Raw genomic sequence first — 17,754 nt, 5'->3', positions numbered from 1 at the left:
ATAATATTACACGGCCCACTTTTCAGTTTTTGAATTTCCACAAAAAATTAAAATAACCAATAAATTTCGTTCAACTTCACAATTGTGTTCCACTTGTTGATTCTTCACCAAAAATTTACATTTGGTATCTTTATGTTTGAAGCATGATATGTGGGAAAAGGTTGAAAAGTTCCAGGGAGCCGAATACTTTTGCAAGGCACTGTATATACTTTCCCATGGACGAGTGTCTGAACAGTTGGGGCCCCTGTCCTGCTCCGCTCTTATTTTGTGTCAGCTGACCTCAATGTACATAAGGCTTTAATACTTGGCTAGGTACGCTGTTATTTCCATGCACTATTGCTCCTTACTTATTTAATAACTGTAGGGTATATGTTCTTTTTTTTCTTGGGTTTTTTCTTAGAAATGGTGGTTCACAGTGTGAACATGCACATACGCATCGCACGTTTACCAACTTTTGCTACGGCTCAATTCTTTGGTTTTATTAAAAAAAAAAAAGGTTTCACAGCCCTCAAAACCTGAGATGACTGAGTGTGATGTGCTTTTGATTTACTTCAAATACAGCTTCTTCTTTTTTTTAACCTTATCTGTAAGTTGCCTTTCTTTTTACAAAGTTAAATCATTCATACCCTCGTCTCTCATCTTAGTGCTGGGTTTTCTGTGATATTCTTAAGGTACTTTGGTGTTGATTCTGTATAATTTTGTAGGAGAAGCTTTTGGTCTTGTCATGCAGTAATTTATAACCACAGACCGAGCTGATGAAAGCTGGTGAATCACTTTCTATGTTCAAATCTGAAGCTCCTTCATGGTCCGTTACAGTACGGTGCTAATAAAATCAAGCCATTCTCTGTAGTACCGAGACGAGCACTTGCCATGGCACTGGCAGACAATGCCACAGAGCATGCAGCACTGGTGTACTGTATTTTAGAGATGGGCCACAATTTTATGGAATAGTTAGCAATTCACTCTGGCCTATAGAACCAGCAATTTACAATGAAACTATTCACACCATTGAGTTTCTCTTTCAGCTAATCGCTTATGCCGCTATTGTTAATTACAAGTTGATGGCGGCTTTACTTTAAATTGAGCCAAGTAAATACCATTGTAAATTGAATATATTGAATGAATGCGGGCAATACTTCATAAATACTTCATTATTTGGCATGTGATTATGAAGGCTGTCATATCACAGGAGAAAAATTAATGTACGGTAGCTTCTACTCCAATCCCTTACTCAGGGGTAATTTTAAAATCTTGATCCCCACTGCAAAATCAGTAACTGTGCTCACACCTACTGTGCACTATTTGTAATATTGGTGGTGTAAGAAGGCAGGAGGTAAAGTTCTGGATGGCAGTAATGTGTTACGTGAGATGGGCTTTATTTTGACTGGATTTTGGGTCCAGGATTTGGGAGCGCCCAAAAGAACCTGGTGGGAGAGGTCACTCTCACACACCAGTCCATGTCTTACCGGATTAATAATAGGCAGCTGGGTTGGCTCAGCAGAGTGTGTTGTCTTGAAGAGGGGAGAAAGATCATTTAGGGTAGATAATCTAGACTGAGAAATGCCTGTAATACCAAGTGGGTGAGACCATATTGATTTACTTTCCCTTAGGCTGGAGCACACATAAGGTATAAAAAAAATCCATCCATTTTTCACGGCCGAGATTCGCAGAAATGTTCCTGAACAGTGATCCGTATGTCATCCGAGAGCATTGCGAGGATGCGATTTTTTTTTTCTCATCAAAGTATCCTTGTGACATCCGCATGGCAAGATTTTCTCGTCGCCTTGCAAAATGGACATATAATCGATCCATGGCCTCAAATATTCTTGAAAACATATATACAGTCTATATATATATGTATATATATATATATATATATATATATATATATATATACTGTATATACGTATATACATACACACACTGCTCAAAAAAATAAAGGGAACACTTAATCAACAGAATATAACTGCAAGTAAATCAAACTTCTGTGAAATCAAATTGTCAACTTAGGAAGCAACACTGTTTGACAATCAATTTCACATGTTGTTGTTCAAATGGAATAGACAACAGATGGAAATTATTGGCAATTATCAAGACACACTCAGTGGTTCTGAAGGTGGGGACCACAGACCACATGTCAGTACCAATGCTTTCTGGCTGATGTTTGGGTCACTTTTGAATGTTGGTTGTGCTTTCACACTCCTGGTAGCATGAGACGGACTCTACAACCAACACAAGTGGCTCAGGTTATGCAGCTCATCCAGGATGGCACATCAATGCGAGAAGGTTTGCTGTGTCTGTCAGCGTAGTGTCCAGAGGCTGGAGGCACTACCAGGAGACAGGCCAGTACACCAGGAGACATGGAGGGGGCCGTAGGAGGGCAACAACCCAGCAGCAGGACTGCTACCTCAGCCTTTGTGCAAGGAGGAGCACTGCCAGAGCTCTGTAAAATGACCTCCAGCTCACCACAAATGTGTACGTGTCTGCACAAACGGTTAGAAACTGACTTCATGAGGATGGTCAGAGTGCCCAACGTCCACAGATGGGGGTTGTGCTTACAGCCCAACACCGTGCAGTACGCTTGGCATTTGCCACAGAACACCAGGATTGGCAAATTTGCCACTGGTGCCCTGTGCTCTTCACAGATGAAAGCAGGTTCACACTGAGCACATGTGACAGACGTGACAGAGTCTGGAGACACCGTGGCGAGTGATCTGCTGCCTGCAACATCCTTCAGCATGACTGGTTTGGCAGTGGGTCAGTAATGGTGTGGGGTGGCATTTCTCTGGAGGGCCACACAGCCCTCCATGTGCTCACCAGAGCTATCCTGACTGCCATTAGGTATTGAGATGAGATCCTCAGACCCCTTGTGAGACCATATGCTGGTGCAGTTGGCCCTGGGTTTCTCCTAATGCAGGACAATGCCAGACCACATGTGTCTGGAGTGTGTCAACAGTTCCTGCAAGATGAAGGCATTGAAGCTATGGACTGGCCCGCCCATTCCTCAGACCTGAATCTGATTGAACACATCTGGGACATCATGTCTCGCACCATCCACCAATGTCACATTGCCACACAGACTGTCCAGGAGTTGGCGGATGCTTTAGTCCAGGTCCAGGAGGAGATCCCTCAGGAGACCATCCGCCTCCTCATCAGGAGCATGCCCAGGCATTGTACGGAGGTCATATAAGCACGTGGAGGCCACACACACTACTGAGCATCATTTCCTTGTCTTGAGGCATTTCCACTGAAGTTGGATCAGCCTTCATTTTTCACATTGACTTTGAGCATCATTCCAACTCCTGACCTCCATGGGATATTAGTTGTGATTTACGTTGATCATTTTTCGGTTTTATTTTTCTCAACACATTCCACTATATAATGACTAAAGATTTACAACTGGAATAATTCATTCAGTGATATCTAGGTTGTGGGATTTTAGTGTTCCCTTTATTTTTTTGAGCAGTATATATATATACGGTATATATATATATATATATATATATATATATATATATATATATATTTGAACAGCTGACATGTGCCCGGAACATCCGCAGGTGGAATTGCGATCCAACTGCGGCTATTAACTCGTTAAATGTTGCTGTCAAACATGCGCTTCTGGAAATCCACCTATCTGTGACCCCCGTCACGTGGCATGACAACCAGAGGTCTCCTGCAGACCTCTATGGGTGTTACTACCAGATTGCTATGAGCCTGGTGGTTGGCACTCATAGCAAGTGAGTAATTCTGCTACATACAGATCATCACCTGTATGATCGCCTGTAGAACCTGCGATGATCACCGCCTATATGTAGCTGATCTGATCAGGTTATGGCAGCTTATAGTCTCCCATGGAGACTATTGAAGCATGCAAAAACTAAGAAAAAATGTCAAAACGCCAAAATTACGTTTTTTGGTTGCTGTGACATTGCATTAAAATGCAATAATGCGCGATGAAAAGATCATGTCTGCGCTAAAATGGTATCATTAAAAACGTCAGCTCGGCACGCAAAAAATAAACTCTCACCCAGCTCCAGATCATGGAAAATGGAGATGCTATGGGTATTGGAAAATTGCGCAATTTTTTTAAAACTAAATTTTGATTTTTTTTTTTACCACTTAGCTAAAAGGCACCTATACATGTTTGGTGTCTATGAACTCGTAGTGACCTGGAGAATCATAATGGCAGGTCAGTTTTAGCATTTAACCCCTTTCTGCCATTAGACGTACTATTGCGTCCATGTGGGGTGGGCTTTACTTCCCAAGGACGCAATAGTACGTCATATGCGATCGGCAGCGCTCACGGGGGGAGCGCCGCCGATCGCGGCCGGGTGTCAGCTGTTTATCGCAGCTGACATCCGGCACTATGTGCCAGGAGCGGTCACGGACCGCCCCCGGCACATTAACCCCCGGCACACCGCGATCAAAGATGATCGCGATGTGCCGGCGGTACAGGGAAGCACCGCGCAGGGAGGGGGCTCCCTGCGGGCTTCCCTGAGCCCCCCGCAGCAACGCGATGTGATCGCGTTGCTGCGAGGGTCTCACCTCCCTCCCTGCTCCCTCCAGCCCCGGATCCAAGATGGCCGCGGATCCGGGTCCTGCAGGGAGGGAGGTGGCTTCACAGAGCCTGCTCAGAGCAGGCACTGTGAAGCAGCCTGCACTCCTATCAGATCAGTGATCTGACAGAGTGCTGTGTAAACTGTCAGATCACTGATCTGTGATGTCCCCACCTGGGACAAAGTAAAAAAGTAAAAAAAAAAAATTTCAAATGTGTAAAAAAAATAAAAAAAAATATTCCAAAATAATGAAAAAAAAAAAAATATTATTCCCATAAATACATTTCTTTATCTAAATAAAAAAAAAAAACAATAAAAGTACACATATTTAGTATCGCCGCGTCCGTAACGGCCCGACCTATAAAACTGGCCAACTAGTTAACCCCTTCAGTAAACACCGTAAGAAAAAAAAAAAAAAAACGAGGCAAAAAACAACGCTTTATTATCATACCGCCGAACAAAAAGTGGAATAACACGCGATCAAAAAGACAGATATAACTAACCATGGTACCGCTGAAAGCGTCATCTTGTTCCGCAAAAAACGAGCCGCCATACAGCATCATCAGCAAAAAAATAAAAAAGTTATAGTCCTGAGAATAAAGTGATGCAAAAATAATTATTTTTTCTATAAAATAGTTTTTATCGTATAAAAGCGCCAAAACATAAAAAAATGATATAAATGAGGTATCGCTGTAATCGTACTGACCCGAAGAATAAAACTGCTTCATCAATTTTACCAAACGCGGAACGGTATAAACGCCTCCCCCAAAAGAAATTCATGAATAGCTGGTTTTTGGTCATTCTGCCTCACAAAAATCGGAATAAAAAGCGATCAAAAAATGTCACATGCCCGAAAATGTTACCAATAAAAACATCAACTCGTCCCGCAAAAAACAAGACCTCACATGACTCTGTGGACCAAAATATAGAAAAATTATAGCTCTCAAAATGTGGTAACGCAAAAAATATTTTTTGCAATAAAAAGCGTCTTTCAGTGTGTGACGGCTGCCAATCATAAAAATCCGCTAAAAAACCCGATATAAAAGAAAATCAAACCCCCCTTCATCACCCCCTTAGTTAGGGAAAAATTTAAAAAATTTATTTATTTCCATTTTCCCATTAGGGCTAGGGTTAGAGTTAGGGCTAGGGTTAGGGCTAGGGCTAGGGTTAGGGCTAGGGTTAGGGTTAGGTTTAGGGCTAGGGTTAGGGTTAGGGCTAGGGTTAGGGTTAGGGTTAGGGTTAGGGCTAGGGTTAGGGCTAGGGTTAGGGCTAGGGCTAGGGTTAGGGTTAGGGCTAGGGCTAGGGCTAGGGTTAGGGCTAGGGTTAGGGCTAGGGTTAGGGTTAGGGCTAGGGTTAGGGCTTGGGTTAGGGCTAGGGCTAGGGTTAGGGTTAGGGCTAGGGCTAGGGCTACAGTTTGGGTTGGGGCTAAAGTTACAGTTAGGGTTTAGATTACATTTACGGTTGGGAATAGGGTTGGGATTAGGGTTAGGGGTGTGTCAGGGTTAGAGGTGTGGTTAGGGTTACTGTTGGGATTAGGGTTAGGGATGTGTTTGGATTAGGGTTTCAGTTATAATTGGGGGGTTTCCACTGTTTAGGCACATCAGGGGCTCTCCAAACGCGACATGGCGTCCGATCTCAATTCCAGCCAATTCTGCGTTGAAAAAGTAAAACAGTGCTTCTTCCCTTCCGAGCTCTCCTGTGTGCCCAAACAGGGGTTTACCCCAACATATGGGGTATCAGCGTACTCAGGACAAATAGGACAACAACTTTTGGGGTCCAATTTCTCCTGTTACCCTTGGGAAAATACAAAACTCGGGGCTAAAACATATTTTTTGTGGGAAAAAAAAAGATTTTTTATTTTCACGGCTCTGCGTTATAAACTGTAGTGAAACACTTGGGGGTTCAAAGTTCTCACAACACATCTAGATTAGTTCCCTGGGGGGTCTAGTTTCCAATATGGGGTCACTTGTGGGGGGTTTCTACTGTTTAGGTACATTAGGGGTTCTGCAAACGCAATGTGACGTCTGCAGACCATTCCATCTAAGTCTGCATTCCAAATGGCGCTCCTTCCCTTCCGAGCTCTGCCGTGCGCTCAAACGGTGGTTTCCCCCAACATACGGGGTATCAGCGTACTCAGGACAAATTGGACAACAACGTTTGGGGTCGAATTTCTCCTCTTACCCTCGTGAAAATACAAAACTGGGGGCTAAAAAATAATTTTGGGGGGAAAGATTTTTTTTTTTAATTTTCACGGCTCTGCGTTACAAACTGTAGTGAAACACTTGGGGGTTCAAAGCTATCACAACACATCTAGATGAGTTCCTTAGGGGGTCTAGTTTCCAAAATGGTGTCACTTGTGGGAGGTTTCTACTGTTTAGGTACATTAGGGGCTCTGCAAATGCAATGTGACACCTGCAGACCATTCCATCTAAGTCCTCATTCCAAATGGAGCTCCTTCCCTTCCGAGCCCTCCCATGCGCCCAAACAGTGGTTCCCCCCCACATATGGGGTATCAGCGCACTCAGGACAAATTGGACAACAAATTGTGGGGTCGAATTTCTCCTGTTACCCTCGGGAAAATACAAAACTGGGGGCTAAAAAATAATTTTTGTGGGAAAAAATTTTTGTTTTATTTTTACGGCTCTCCATTATAAACTTCTGTGAAGCCCTTGGTGGGTCAAAGCGCTCAGCACACATCTAGATAAGTTCCTAAGGGGGTCTACTTTCCAAAATGGTGTCACTTGTGGGGGGTTTCTACTGTTTAGGTACATTAGGGGCTCTGCAAACGCAATGTGACACCTGCAAACCATTCCATCTAAGTCTGCATTCAAATGGCACTCCTTCCCTTCTGAGCCCTCCCATGTGCCCAAACAGTGGTTCCCCCCACATATGGTGTATCATCGCACTCAGGACAAATTGGGCAACAAATTTTGGGGTCCAATTTCTCCTGTTACCCTCAGGAAAATACAAAACTGGGGGCTAAAAAAATAATTTTTGTGGGAAAAAAATTTTGTTTTATTTTTACGGCTCTGCATTATAAACTTCTGTGAAGCACTTGGTGGGTCAAAGTGCTCACCACACCTCTAGATAAGTTCCTTAGGGGGTCTACTTTCCAAAATGGTGTCATTTGTGGGGGGTTTCAATGTTTAGGCACATCAGTGGCTCTTCAAACGCAACATGGCGTCCCATCTCAATTCCTGTCAATTTTGCTTTGAAAAGTCAAACGGCGCTCCTTCCCTTCCGAGCTCTCCCATCCACCCAAACAGTGGTTTACCCCCACATATGGGGTATCAGCGTACTCAGGACAAATTGTACAACAACTTTTAGGGTCCAATTTCTTCTCTTACCCTTGGGAAAATAAAAAATTGGGGGCAAAAAGATAATTTTTGTGAAAAAATATGATTTTTTATTTTTACGGTTCTACATTATAAACTTCTGTGAAGCACTTGGTGGGTCAAAGTGCTCACCACACCTCTAGATAAGTTCCTTAGGGGGTCTACTTTCCAAAATGGTGTCACTTGTGGGGGGTTTCAATGTTTAGCCACATCAGGGGCTCTCCAAACGAAACATGGCGTCCCATCTCAATTCCAGTCAATTTTGCATTGAAAGTCAAATGGCACTCCTTCGCTTCCGAGCTCTGCCATGCGCCCAAACAGTGGTTTACCCCCACATGTGGGGTATTGGCATACTCAGGACAAATTGTACAACAATGTTTGGGGTCCATTTTCTCCTGTTACCCTTGGTAAAATAAAACAAATTGGAGCTGAATTAAATTTTTTGTGAAAAAAAGTTAAATGTTCATTTTTATTTAAACATTCAAAAAATTCCTGTGAAGCACCAGAAGGGTTAATAAACTTCTTGAATATGGTTTTGAGCACCTTGAGGGGTGTAGTTTTTAGAATGGTGTCACACTTGGGTATTTTCTATCATATAGACCCCTCAAAATGACTTCAAATGAGATGTGGTCCCTAAAATAAAATGGTGTTGTAGAAATGAGAAATTGCTGGTCAACTTTTAACCCTTATAACTCCCTAACAAAAAAAAATTTTGTTTCCAAAATTGTGCTGATGTAAAGTAGACATGTGGGAAATGTTATTTATTAAGTATTTTGTGTGACATATCTCTGTGATTTAATTGCATAAAAATTCAAAGTTGGAAAATTGCGAAATTTTCATAATTTTCGCCAAATTTCCGTTTTTTTTCACAAATAAACGCAGGTACTATCAAATAATTTTTACCATTGTCATGAAGTACAATATGTCACGAGAAAACAATGTCAGAATCACCAGGATCCATTGAAGCGTTCCAGAGTTATAACCTCATAAAGGGACAGTGGTCAGAATTGTAAAAATTGGCCCGGTCATTAACGTGCAAACCACCCTTGGGGGTAAAGGGGTTAATGAACATAATAAAAAAGCAAAACAAAAAAAACTGTTGAATTGTACATTTTTTGCAATTTCACCGCATTTTGATTTTTTTTTCCATTTTTCAGTACACGATATGTTAAAACCAATGATGTTATTCAAAAGTACACATGGCCATTTTGACCAAAAAATAAAAGTTATGGCTCTGAGAAGAAGGGGAGCAAAAAATAAAAATGCAAAAGCAAAAATACCTCTGGTTGTTAAGGGGTTAATGACAAATGCAAGCTTAGAATTATTATATCCCTTCATGAAAAGCATCTATAAGTACTTAGCAGATCCCCTTGACCATCTGCAAACGTGATGTATAACCAGACGCCAGCATTTGGCAGTGTTGCTTACAAATCTTAGCACAGTCCTCATGGGCAATGTCCAATTGTTCATTAATATTGTTGCATTGTCCAGATTGTCTTCAAAAATGTTAAGAGAAGAGATCATTGCCTTGCACATACAAGAAAAAAGATATAAAAAGATACAAAGGCATTGAATGTTCCTAGAGATCCAGTTGCAAGTTAAAAGAACATGGACTACACTACCTAGATATTGTAGAAAGTGGAAACTATCAGAGTTCTGAGGAGGCAGGTGGTCAAAAACCCTAGAGTCATTGCAAAAGTCCTACAGTAAGACTTGGTGGCAGCAGGAACTCCGATTTCAGTTTACACACTAAATGTTGAAGGTCTCCATGTCTGAACTTCAAGATGTACACGTTCAAAAGCAGAAGTCATTGCCAAAACTCATTTGCAATAAATAAATAAGATGCGATGAAACACAACTAGCTTTCCTAACCTATGGATCAACATAATCTCTGGAGGAGGAGGAATGATGAAGCATACCATGAAAAGAGCACCCTGTCTACAGTGAGCATGGCAAGGTGATGCTCTGGGTCATATTTGCTTCCTTTGGCACTGGAAATTAGTATCACGTGGAAGGCAAGATGGATTCAATAAAGTATCAGGAAATCCTAGAATAAAACATCATACCTTCTGTGAGAAAGTTGAAACTCTACAGAACAATGACCCCAAGCGTACCTCAAAGTCCACCAAGGTGTGGTTTCAAGTGCTGGAAGAATCTGTAGTGGCTGTCATTCCTCTGCCATCAATTCCATAGGAAATCTTTAATGGGTTTTACAGAAGACAGTTAAAGCACATAATCCTAAGAATAGTTGTGAACTGGAGGTCATTGTCCATGAAGAAGTCTTCAGAATTGCTCCCAAAAGTTGGTGTCTGGCTGTGAATCAAGTTTGCAGCAGGTCATAACAGCCAGAGGTGCTCTACTAAGTACTAAAGACTGTCATGCCGCTGCCGCCTCCCACGCCCTGTCATACTCACCTGCCTTCGGCGTTCCGGCACGCTTCCTCTCCTGTGGTGTCTTCCCCACTGCGCTCGCTCCCGGCCTTTGCTGCTCGTCGGGCGCGCGCGCACGCCAGATTCAGCACTGCGCGCGAGCACTTCTAATCTTCCTGCTGGCTCTCCTTCTTGTCCTCTATCATCCTGGAGGACTGTTACCAGGAAGTGCTCTTCGCGCTGGTATGTAAACCGCTTCCTGCCGCCCCTCTGTGCCTGATGATCATTTGTGCCTACAAGTGCTCTTGGCCGTACGCCTTTCCGTGTACTCCTAGCTTCCTGACCTCGGTTCTCACTTTATATCTCTGCAGCCACGTTCGCCATTCCAGTATCTCTGCTGCTTCACTCGCCATTTCCTGTGTCTCTACAGTCCTGTGCCGCTGCTGAGCTTCTCGCCATTCCTGTGCCTATTGCTGTCCTGTGCTTCAGTAGCCTCACTTGTCGTCCCAGTGTCTCACCAGTCCACTCGCCACCCCTGTGTCTCAACAGTCCTTTTTGCAGTACCGTGCCTTTACAGTGTTGAGCCTCTGTAGTTCTGCTTCTCTGTGGTACTCTCGCCTATCCTGTGTCTCTTCCGCTCCTGCCAGTCTTGTACCTCCTCCTCTCCCTTTGGTCCTGTGTTTCCTTTGTTCTCTTCATTTCGTCCTGGTCCTCCAGCCTCCGTGGCGATAGTCCCTCACGGGCCTGCCCCTAACTCTCCCTGTATATGGGGCGCTCCATCAGGCCAGCTCGTCCATGAGGGGATCGTCGTCACGGTCCAGAGGGTCCACTTTCTGTTTTTCTTCATGAATAATCACAAAGACACTTGTGATGAAGGGGTGAATAGTTCTGAGACTGCAGTAGTCAATAAATGTGGCATTTTGGAGAATTGAATTTGGAGAAACCACTTCTTATTTTAGTTATGTTCAAGTATTTAAATTGCTTTATTCATGAGTTTATTACAAACAGCAGAAAGTTTGTATCTTTTGCTAATATCATTATGATTTTCAATAGGGGTTGAATAATTGTAATTGCAACTGTATGTAGTTTATGACTCTGCTTCCCTTTTAATAGTCTGTTGGTAGAGAGCATCTAACAGGATTTTAATATAATGCATACATTTTTAATAAAATGTTGTTGTTTTTTTTTTTGCTCTAACATATTGCATTACTACACTGAGCAATGGACCTCAGCATGGTCAAAGAACCAACCACTGTGGGTGGTTAATGCTGGATTAAAGGAATTGTATGGGTTATGCACACAAGACATTTTTTTGAAGCATATTCTTCCTGGAAAGAGCCTAAAAAAGCCGAAAACCTGCCGCAAAAAAATGGACATGCTGTACAGCAATGTAAAAACGACAATGCTGTGCACATGTTCAGTCTTATGTTACCTCCCTTTAGCTTGTTCATTTTTCGGGTATTTTCCAATAACAAGCTTCTCGTTAGTTATAGTGCAAATTAAGGAAAAACAACTACATCAGTGGAGCTGCGACAAAACGACGGCAAAACCGCAAGCAAAGAGGCTTCAGGAGAAAGACTGTCAGCATTTTCCTGAAGTAGCTGCGCCTAGGCGGGTCTTCTGGCCTCTTAAAGACGTCGTGTGTACGTACCCTTGTATGTAAAAGATTGACCATTCTATAGCAAAATTGGAGTGAAAATAAGTCCTGGAAATAATTTTGCATTCTTGGAAAGCTGGAATGGGTGATTTACTGTAGCCTACAGTACTGTCTGACCAGTATTCAATAGATATACATATTTTATAGGCTGAGCTGTTGTTTAGGGCTTCAGGTTGTACAGAGCATTAATACAACACCTACAATGTACCCCCATATGCCTGAAATTTCATACAAAGATATTTTAGCCACATTCTGTATTGCTTGGATGCTTCAGCAGATGCCTTATTATAACCATATCTTCCATACAGCAGAACAATACAGTAGCACATAGTGTCTAAGTTGCAATATAAAGACATAGTAGCTCCATGTGCCGTCGTATAATTACTATCTGCCCTTAAAGGGCTTGTCTCAGCTTGGGGCTCAAGTCTACAATCACTCAGTGTGACTGCATATTTGTGAATGATCACAGAGCGCACAGTGCATGCTGTCAGGATTCTTCAGCACTGGGAGTGGGTGGTCATGAGACTGTATGTTTGCGATTTGCACACTTCCAGCCACATACCGATTTGACGTGTACAGCCTCGCCCAAATTACTTGTATTGAGCAAGGCCGTGCATGTCTAGTCGGCATGTGATCACATGCATGCAATGCTATACTTGTTGTCATGCACCTGTCTGCTCCCATTGGTGGCACCAGAGATTCTTGACAGATCGCAGTGTGCACACTGTGGGGATTCACAAGTCTGCAGTCATGTAGAGGGAATGCAGACTTGAACCCCAAGCCTGGACAACCCCTTTAACAAATGTACATATGACATTTAATTTGAGATATTGGTGACTTTAGTCACACCAGATTCAATAGAAATCGTCTCGCAACTTGCCAGCTCACTTTTTTTTTTTCAACCCCAATTTTGTTGTGCGATAGTCCAATGCAACTTTTATGGATGCAAGCCACGTGATATTTGCCGTCTCTGGTTTTATGCTATAGAAAGACAGTGTGTTCCCTCAGCCTTGCTGCCATGATTTAACCTGGATTTCGACACATGGATAACTTGATTCTCTAAGGTTCTGTAATGCCCAGCTAAGGGAGTAGCATGCAGACCAAAGTATGGCTTCCCATGCATGTGATACTGGCCGTACATATAAAATACCTGCTGGCTGAATGCCTGTCTGTCTGCCAGCCATCCTTCCCAACTCCCCATAAACATGCAACTTCAGATCGGCCCATTATATTTATTTCAATGAGTACAGTGCGATAAGCTTATCTCCAAGAGGAACAAAATATCTTGAAAGCTGACATTCGACATGTTCAACCTCATTTTCTCCAACAGAAAAGTTGGATTTCCCCGATAACATTTGATTGATACCGATCAAGTAAAATATTGGCCGTATCTGTGGACACTATTGTGTATGATTTGGATTTAGACATGAAATCAGAAGGAGGATGATCACTTTTTAACCCCAGAAATCTTTAATTCTGTAGCTACAGAAAGTCTTTTTGATGTGTGTGATACAGATCCTGTGAAATTGTCAAGTAGGAATAGGATCAAACAGTTGGCAACACAAAAAGATATTGGAGCAATTTAGTTTTTCTTCTAAAACCTAAGGTACCCTAATGTGAACCCTCATACTGTGACTTTACAGCAAGTCTCTTATGGTCTGAATACAATCTTGTCCAAAATCTTGATCACAAATCTCTCAAGTAATGGTTAGAACCAGAAGACTGCAGCAATCCAGTAACATAATATTGATGGATGCGAGTATGGTTGTATAATAATCCATAAATATTTAATGGGTTTATGAAAAGATGGCGCAGAATGGATGGAATACCGGTAAAAAAATCCTAACGCTCCATTATATCCAATGAATCATCCTATAAATATAATATTAAACCTTTGTCTCTCTGATGCTATATCCTATAAAACAAGGTGTTTCCTTTGAAAAATGTTTGACAAAAACAAGTGCAATACTTCAATTATATTTATATCAAGTGGCAAAAAATGGAAATACAAAATTTACTCTAAATTATGGCCAAGACAGCAGATTTATCTTGGTCTCATGCAACCTTAGATAATGATTCTGATTTAGATGGGGTCCTGGGTTCAAATTCCACCAAGGAAAACCTCTACAAGGAGTTTGTATCTTCTCCCTGTGTTTGCTTGGGTTTCCTCCCACACTCCAAAGACATACTGATAGGGAATTTATATTGTGAACCCCAATGGGGACAGTGAATGTCAGTAAAAGTGCTGTGGAATTAATGGCGCTATATAAGAAAAACCTAATAAATAATAATAACGGACAGAACTATTACATTTATGATCTAGAGATACAATTTATGTATCTCAAATACAGAACTTACCCAACAGAGACCCAATGAAAATGATTACTTGGACGCTTATGGTAAAATGTCTGTAGCTCAGCCCATCACTGTTGCTGAGGTTGCTCCACAGGACTTGTGAATGAGATATGTTCCTGATTTCAAAGGCTTCAGCCTGGAAAATTCCAATCTCGCTCCTATTTCTAAAGATCAGGCTGCCATTATAACCCATGGCCATTCTTCCGTCACCTATTGCATTTGCTGCACTTGCTCTCCTCTAGCTGTTGGTCCAGGAATCAAGGGTCTGAAGCCCATAGCTCTGTAGGTTCCCTGGCTCTGTGCGCCCATCTCAGAATAATTAGCTGACATGTCCACATAAAATGCATCTTTGCTTTAGCCTGTCTGGCTCTTTGCATGGCAAGAAGAACACAAGCCTCTTTCTCTGCTCTTCAGCCCCAGCAAACATCTCCAATACAAGAACATGTCAGATGCCTGTGAAAGAGAAGGGGGGGAGAAACAGCTGACCCTGAATCTCATTGCTTCTCTGGTCCCTCTCTGAATCTCTAGCACAAGTTCTCCTCCTCTCTTTTGTCCTTACAGTCTGAGATACTGATTGGAAAGGAGAAAATGTAGAATCAGTCACAAAGCCAGATCCTGAGGAACAAAAGCAGAGAATCCTTTAGATGAGATGATGTCTCTTCCCACCTAGAAAAGCAAGGCAGTGATCAGAGTCTGCATACAGCATGCAGGCTGCCTACAGCTAGCTCCAATTCATGGGTATAGATGCTTCCAGTCCAGATTTTTGTTTTGCCTTCTGTGATGAGGAAACTGCAATCCCAAAATGCCTTGGGAGTCACGAGAAATCCAATGTGTCAGACAACGAGAGCCGAATCCTTAAATAATAATCTTTCATTTTATTGTAAAGCTTATAGATGTCACATAATTAGTTTTAGTTTTTCTGCCCATATTCCTTTTGCGTCACCTACATATTCTGCTAATGGTAGATATGTTTTTGACGGTTGCCCTAGTCAGACTAGCAATATTGTGCTGTAAAATGAAGCTGTATGTGTGTGTGTGTGTGTGTACACTGTTTATACACGTTCACACACTCTCTATACACACACACTACCTATACATACATGCACACACCCTCTCTATGCATATGTACATACATACACACTCATATATATATATATATATATATATATATATAAATATACATATGACACACATGCTATACACACATACATATATGCAACCTCCCTATACATAAACACATATATATATACAGTTAGGTCCATATATATTTGGACAGAGACATTTTTCTAATTTTGGTTATAGACATTACCACAATTAATTTTAAACAAAACAATTCAGATGCAGTTGAAGTTCAGACTTTCAGCTTTCATTTGAGGGTATCCACATTAAAATTGGATGAAGGGTTTAGGAGTTTCAGCTCCGTAACATGTGCCACCCTGTTTTTAAAGGGACCAAAAGTAATTGGACAATTAACTCCAAGGCTATTTCATGGACAGGTGTGGGCAATCCCTTCGTTATGTAATTCTCAATTAAGCAGATAAAAGGCCTGGAGTTGATTTGAGGTGTGGTGCACGCATTTGGAAGGTTTTGCTGGGAAGTAAACATGTGGTCAAAGGAGCTCTCCATGCAGGTGAAACAAGCCATCCTTAAGCTGCGAAAACAGAAAAAACCCATCCGAGAAATTGCTACAATATTAGGAGTGGCAAAATCTACAGTTTGGTACATCCTGAGAAAGAAAGAAAGCTCTGGTGAACTCATCAATGCAAAAAGACCTGGGTGCCCACAGAAGACAAAAGTGGTGGATGATCGCAGAATAATCTCCATGGTGAAGAGAAACCCCTTCACAACAGCCAACCAAGTGAACAACACTCTCCAGGAGGTAGGCGTATCAATATCCAAATCTACCATAAAGAGAAGACTGCATGAAAGTAAATACAGAGGGTTCACTGCACGGTGCAAGCCACTCATAAGCATCAAGAATAAAAAGGCTAGACTGGACTTTGCTAAAAAACATCTAAAAAAGCCAGCACAGTTCTGGAAGAACATTCTTTGGACAGATGAAACCAACATCAACCTCTACCAGAATGATGGAAAGAGAAAAGTATGGCAAAGGCGTGGTACAGCTCATGATCCAAAGCATGCCACATCATCTGTAAAACATGGCAGAGGCAGTGTGATGGCTTGGGCATGCATGGCTGCCAGTGGCACTGGGTCACTTGTGTTTATTGATGATGTGACACAGGACAGAAGTAGCCGAATGAATTCTGAGGTATTCAGAGCCATACTGTGTGCTCAGATCCAGCCAAATGCAGCCAAACTGATTGGTCGTCATTTCATACTACAGATGGACAATGACCCAAAACATAAAGCCAAAGCAACCCAGGAGTTTATTAAAGCAAAGAAGTGGAATATTCTTGAATGGCCAAGTCAGTCACCTGATCTCAACCCAATTGAGCATGCATTTCACTTGTTAAAGACTAAACTTCAGACAGAATGGCCCACGAACAAACAGCAACTGAAAACCACCACAGTGAAGGCCTGGCAGAGCTTCAAAAAGAATGAAACACAGCATCTGGTGATGTCCATGAGTTCAACACTTCAGGCAGTCATTGTCAACAAAGGGTTTTCAACCCAAGTACTAAAAATGAACATTTAATTTAAAATTATTGACTCTGTCCAATTACTTTTGGTCCCTTTAAAAACAGGGTGGCACATGTTAAGGAGCTGAAACTCCTAAACCCTTCATCCAATTTTAATGTGGATACCTGTTATGAAGGCACTCCAGTAACACAGTGTGCCAGTAATCAGAGCACATACAGTGATCTGACAATAACCCAAAAACAATAGAACGAGCTCTGAGACGTGGAATCTCTGTAGACCGCAATACCTGAACCTATCCTAAGCACAACTAAAGGCAGCTGTGGATTGCGCCTGACACTACCTATGCAACTCGGCACAGCCTGAGGAACTGACTAGCCTGAAGATAGAAATACAAGCCTGACTTGCCTCAGAGAAATACCCCAAAGGAAAAGGCAGCCCCCCACATATAATGACTGTTAGCAAGATGAAAAGACAAAACGTAGGGATGAAATAGATTCAGCAAAGTGAGGCCCGATATTCTAGATAGAGCGAGGATAGCAAAGAGAACTTTGCAGTCTACAAAAAACCCTAAAGCAAAAAACCACGCAAAGGGGCCAAAAAGACCCACCGTGCCGAACTAACGGCACGGCGGTACACCCTTTGCGTCTCAGAGCTTCCAGCAAAAACGAATAGACAAGCTGGACAGAAAAAACAGCAACAAAAGCAAGGAAGCACTTATCTAAGCAGAGCAGCAGGCCACAGGAAAGATCCAGAAGCTCAGATCCAACACTGGAACATTGACAAGGAGCAAGGAAGACAGAATCAGGTGGAGTTAAATAACAAGGCAGCCAACGAGCTCACCAGAACACCTGAGGGAGGAAGCCCAGAAGCTGCAGTAC

At 42.2% G+C, this 17,754-nt stretch overlaps 1 protein-coding gene across 1 annotated transcript in view; it reads right to left on the bottom strand.

Annotated features, from left to right (window-relative positions):
- Positions 1 to 15,009, bottom strand: part of GPR176 (G protein-coupled receptor 176) — a 105,531-nt gene extending 90,522 nt beyond the window's left edge. Inside the window, exon 1 of the mRNA XM_069732384.1 lies at positions 14,279 to 15,009. Within this exon, the coding sequence (XP_069588485.1) occupies positions 14,279 to 14,474 (196 nt within the window). The 5' untranslated portion in view covers positions 14,475 to 15,009. The remainder of the gene's footprint in view (positions 1 to 14,278) is intronic.
- Positions 15,010 to 17,754: the final 2,745 nt, after the last annotated feature.

This window comes from Ranitomeya imitator, chromosome 1, assembly GCF_032444005.1.
Source record: "Ranitomeya imitator isolate aRanImi1 chromosome 1, aRanImi1.pri, whole genome shotgun sequence".
Lineage (NCBI taxonomy): Eukaryota > Metazoa > Chordata > Amphibia > Anura > Dendrobatidae > Ranitomeya > Ranitomeya imitator.
This window is presented reverse-complemented; position numbering and strand designations above follow the sequence as displayed.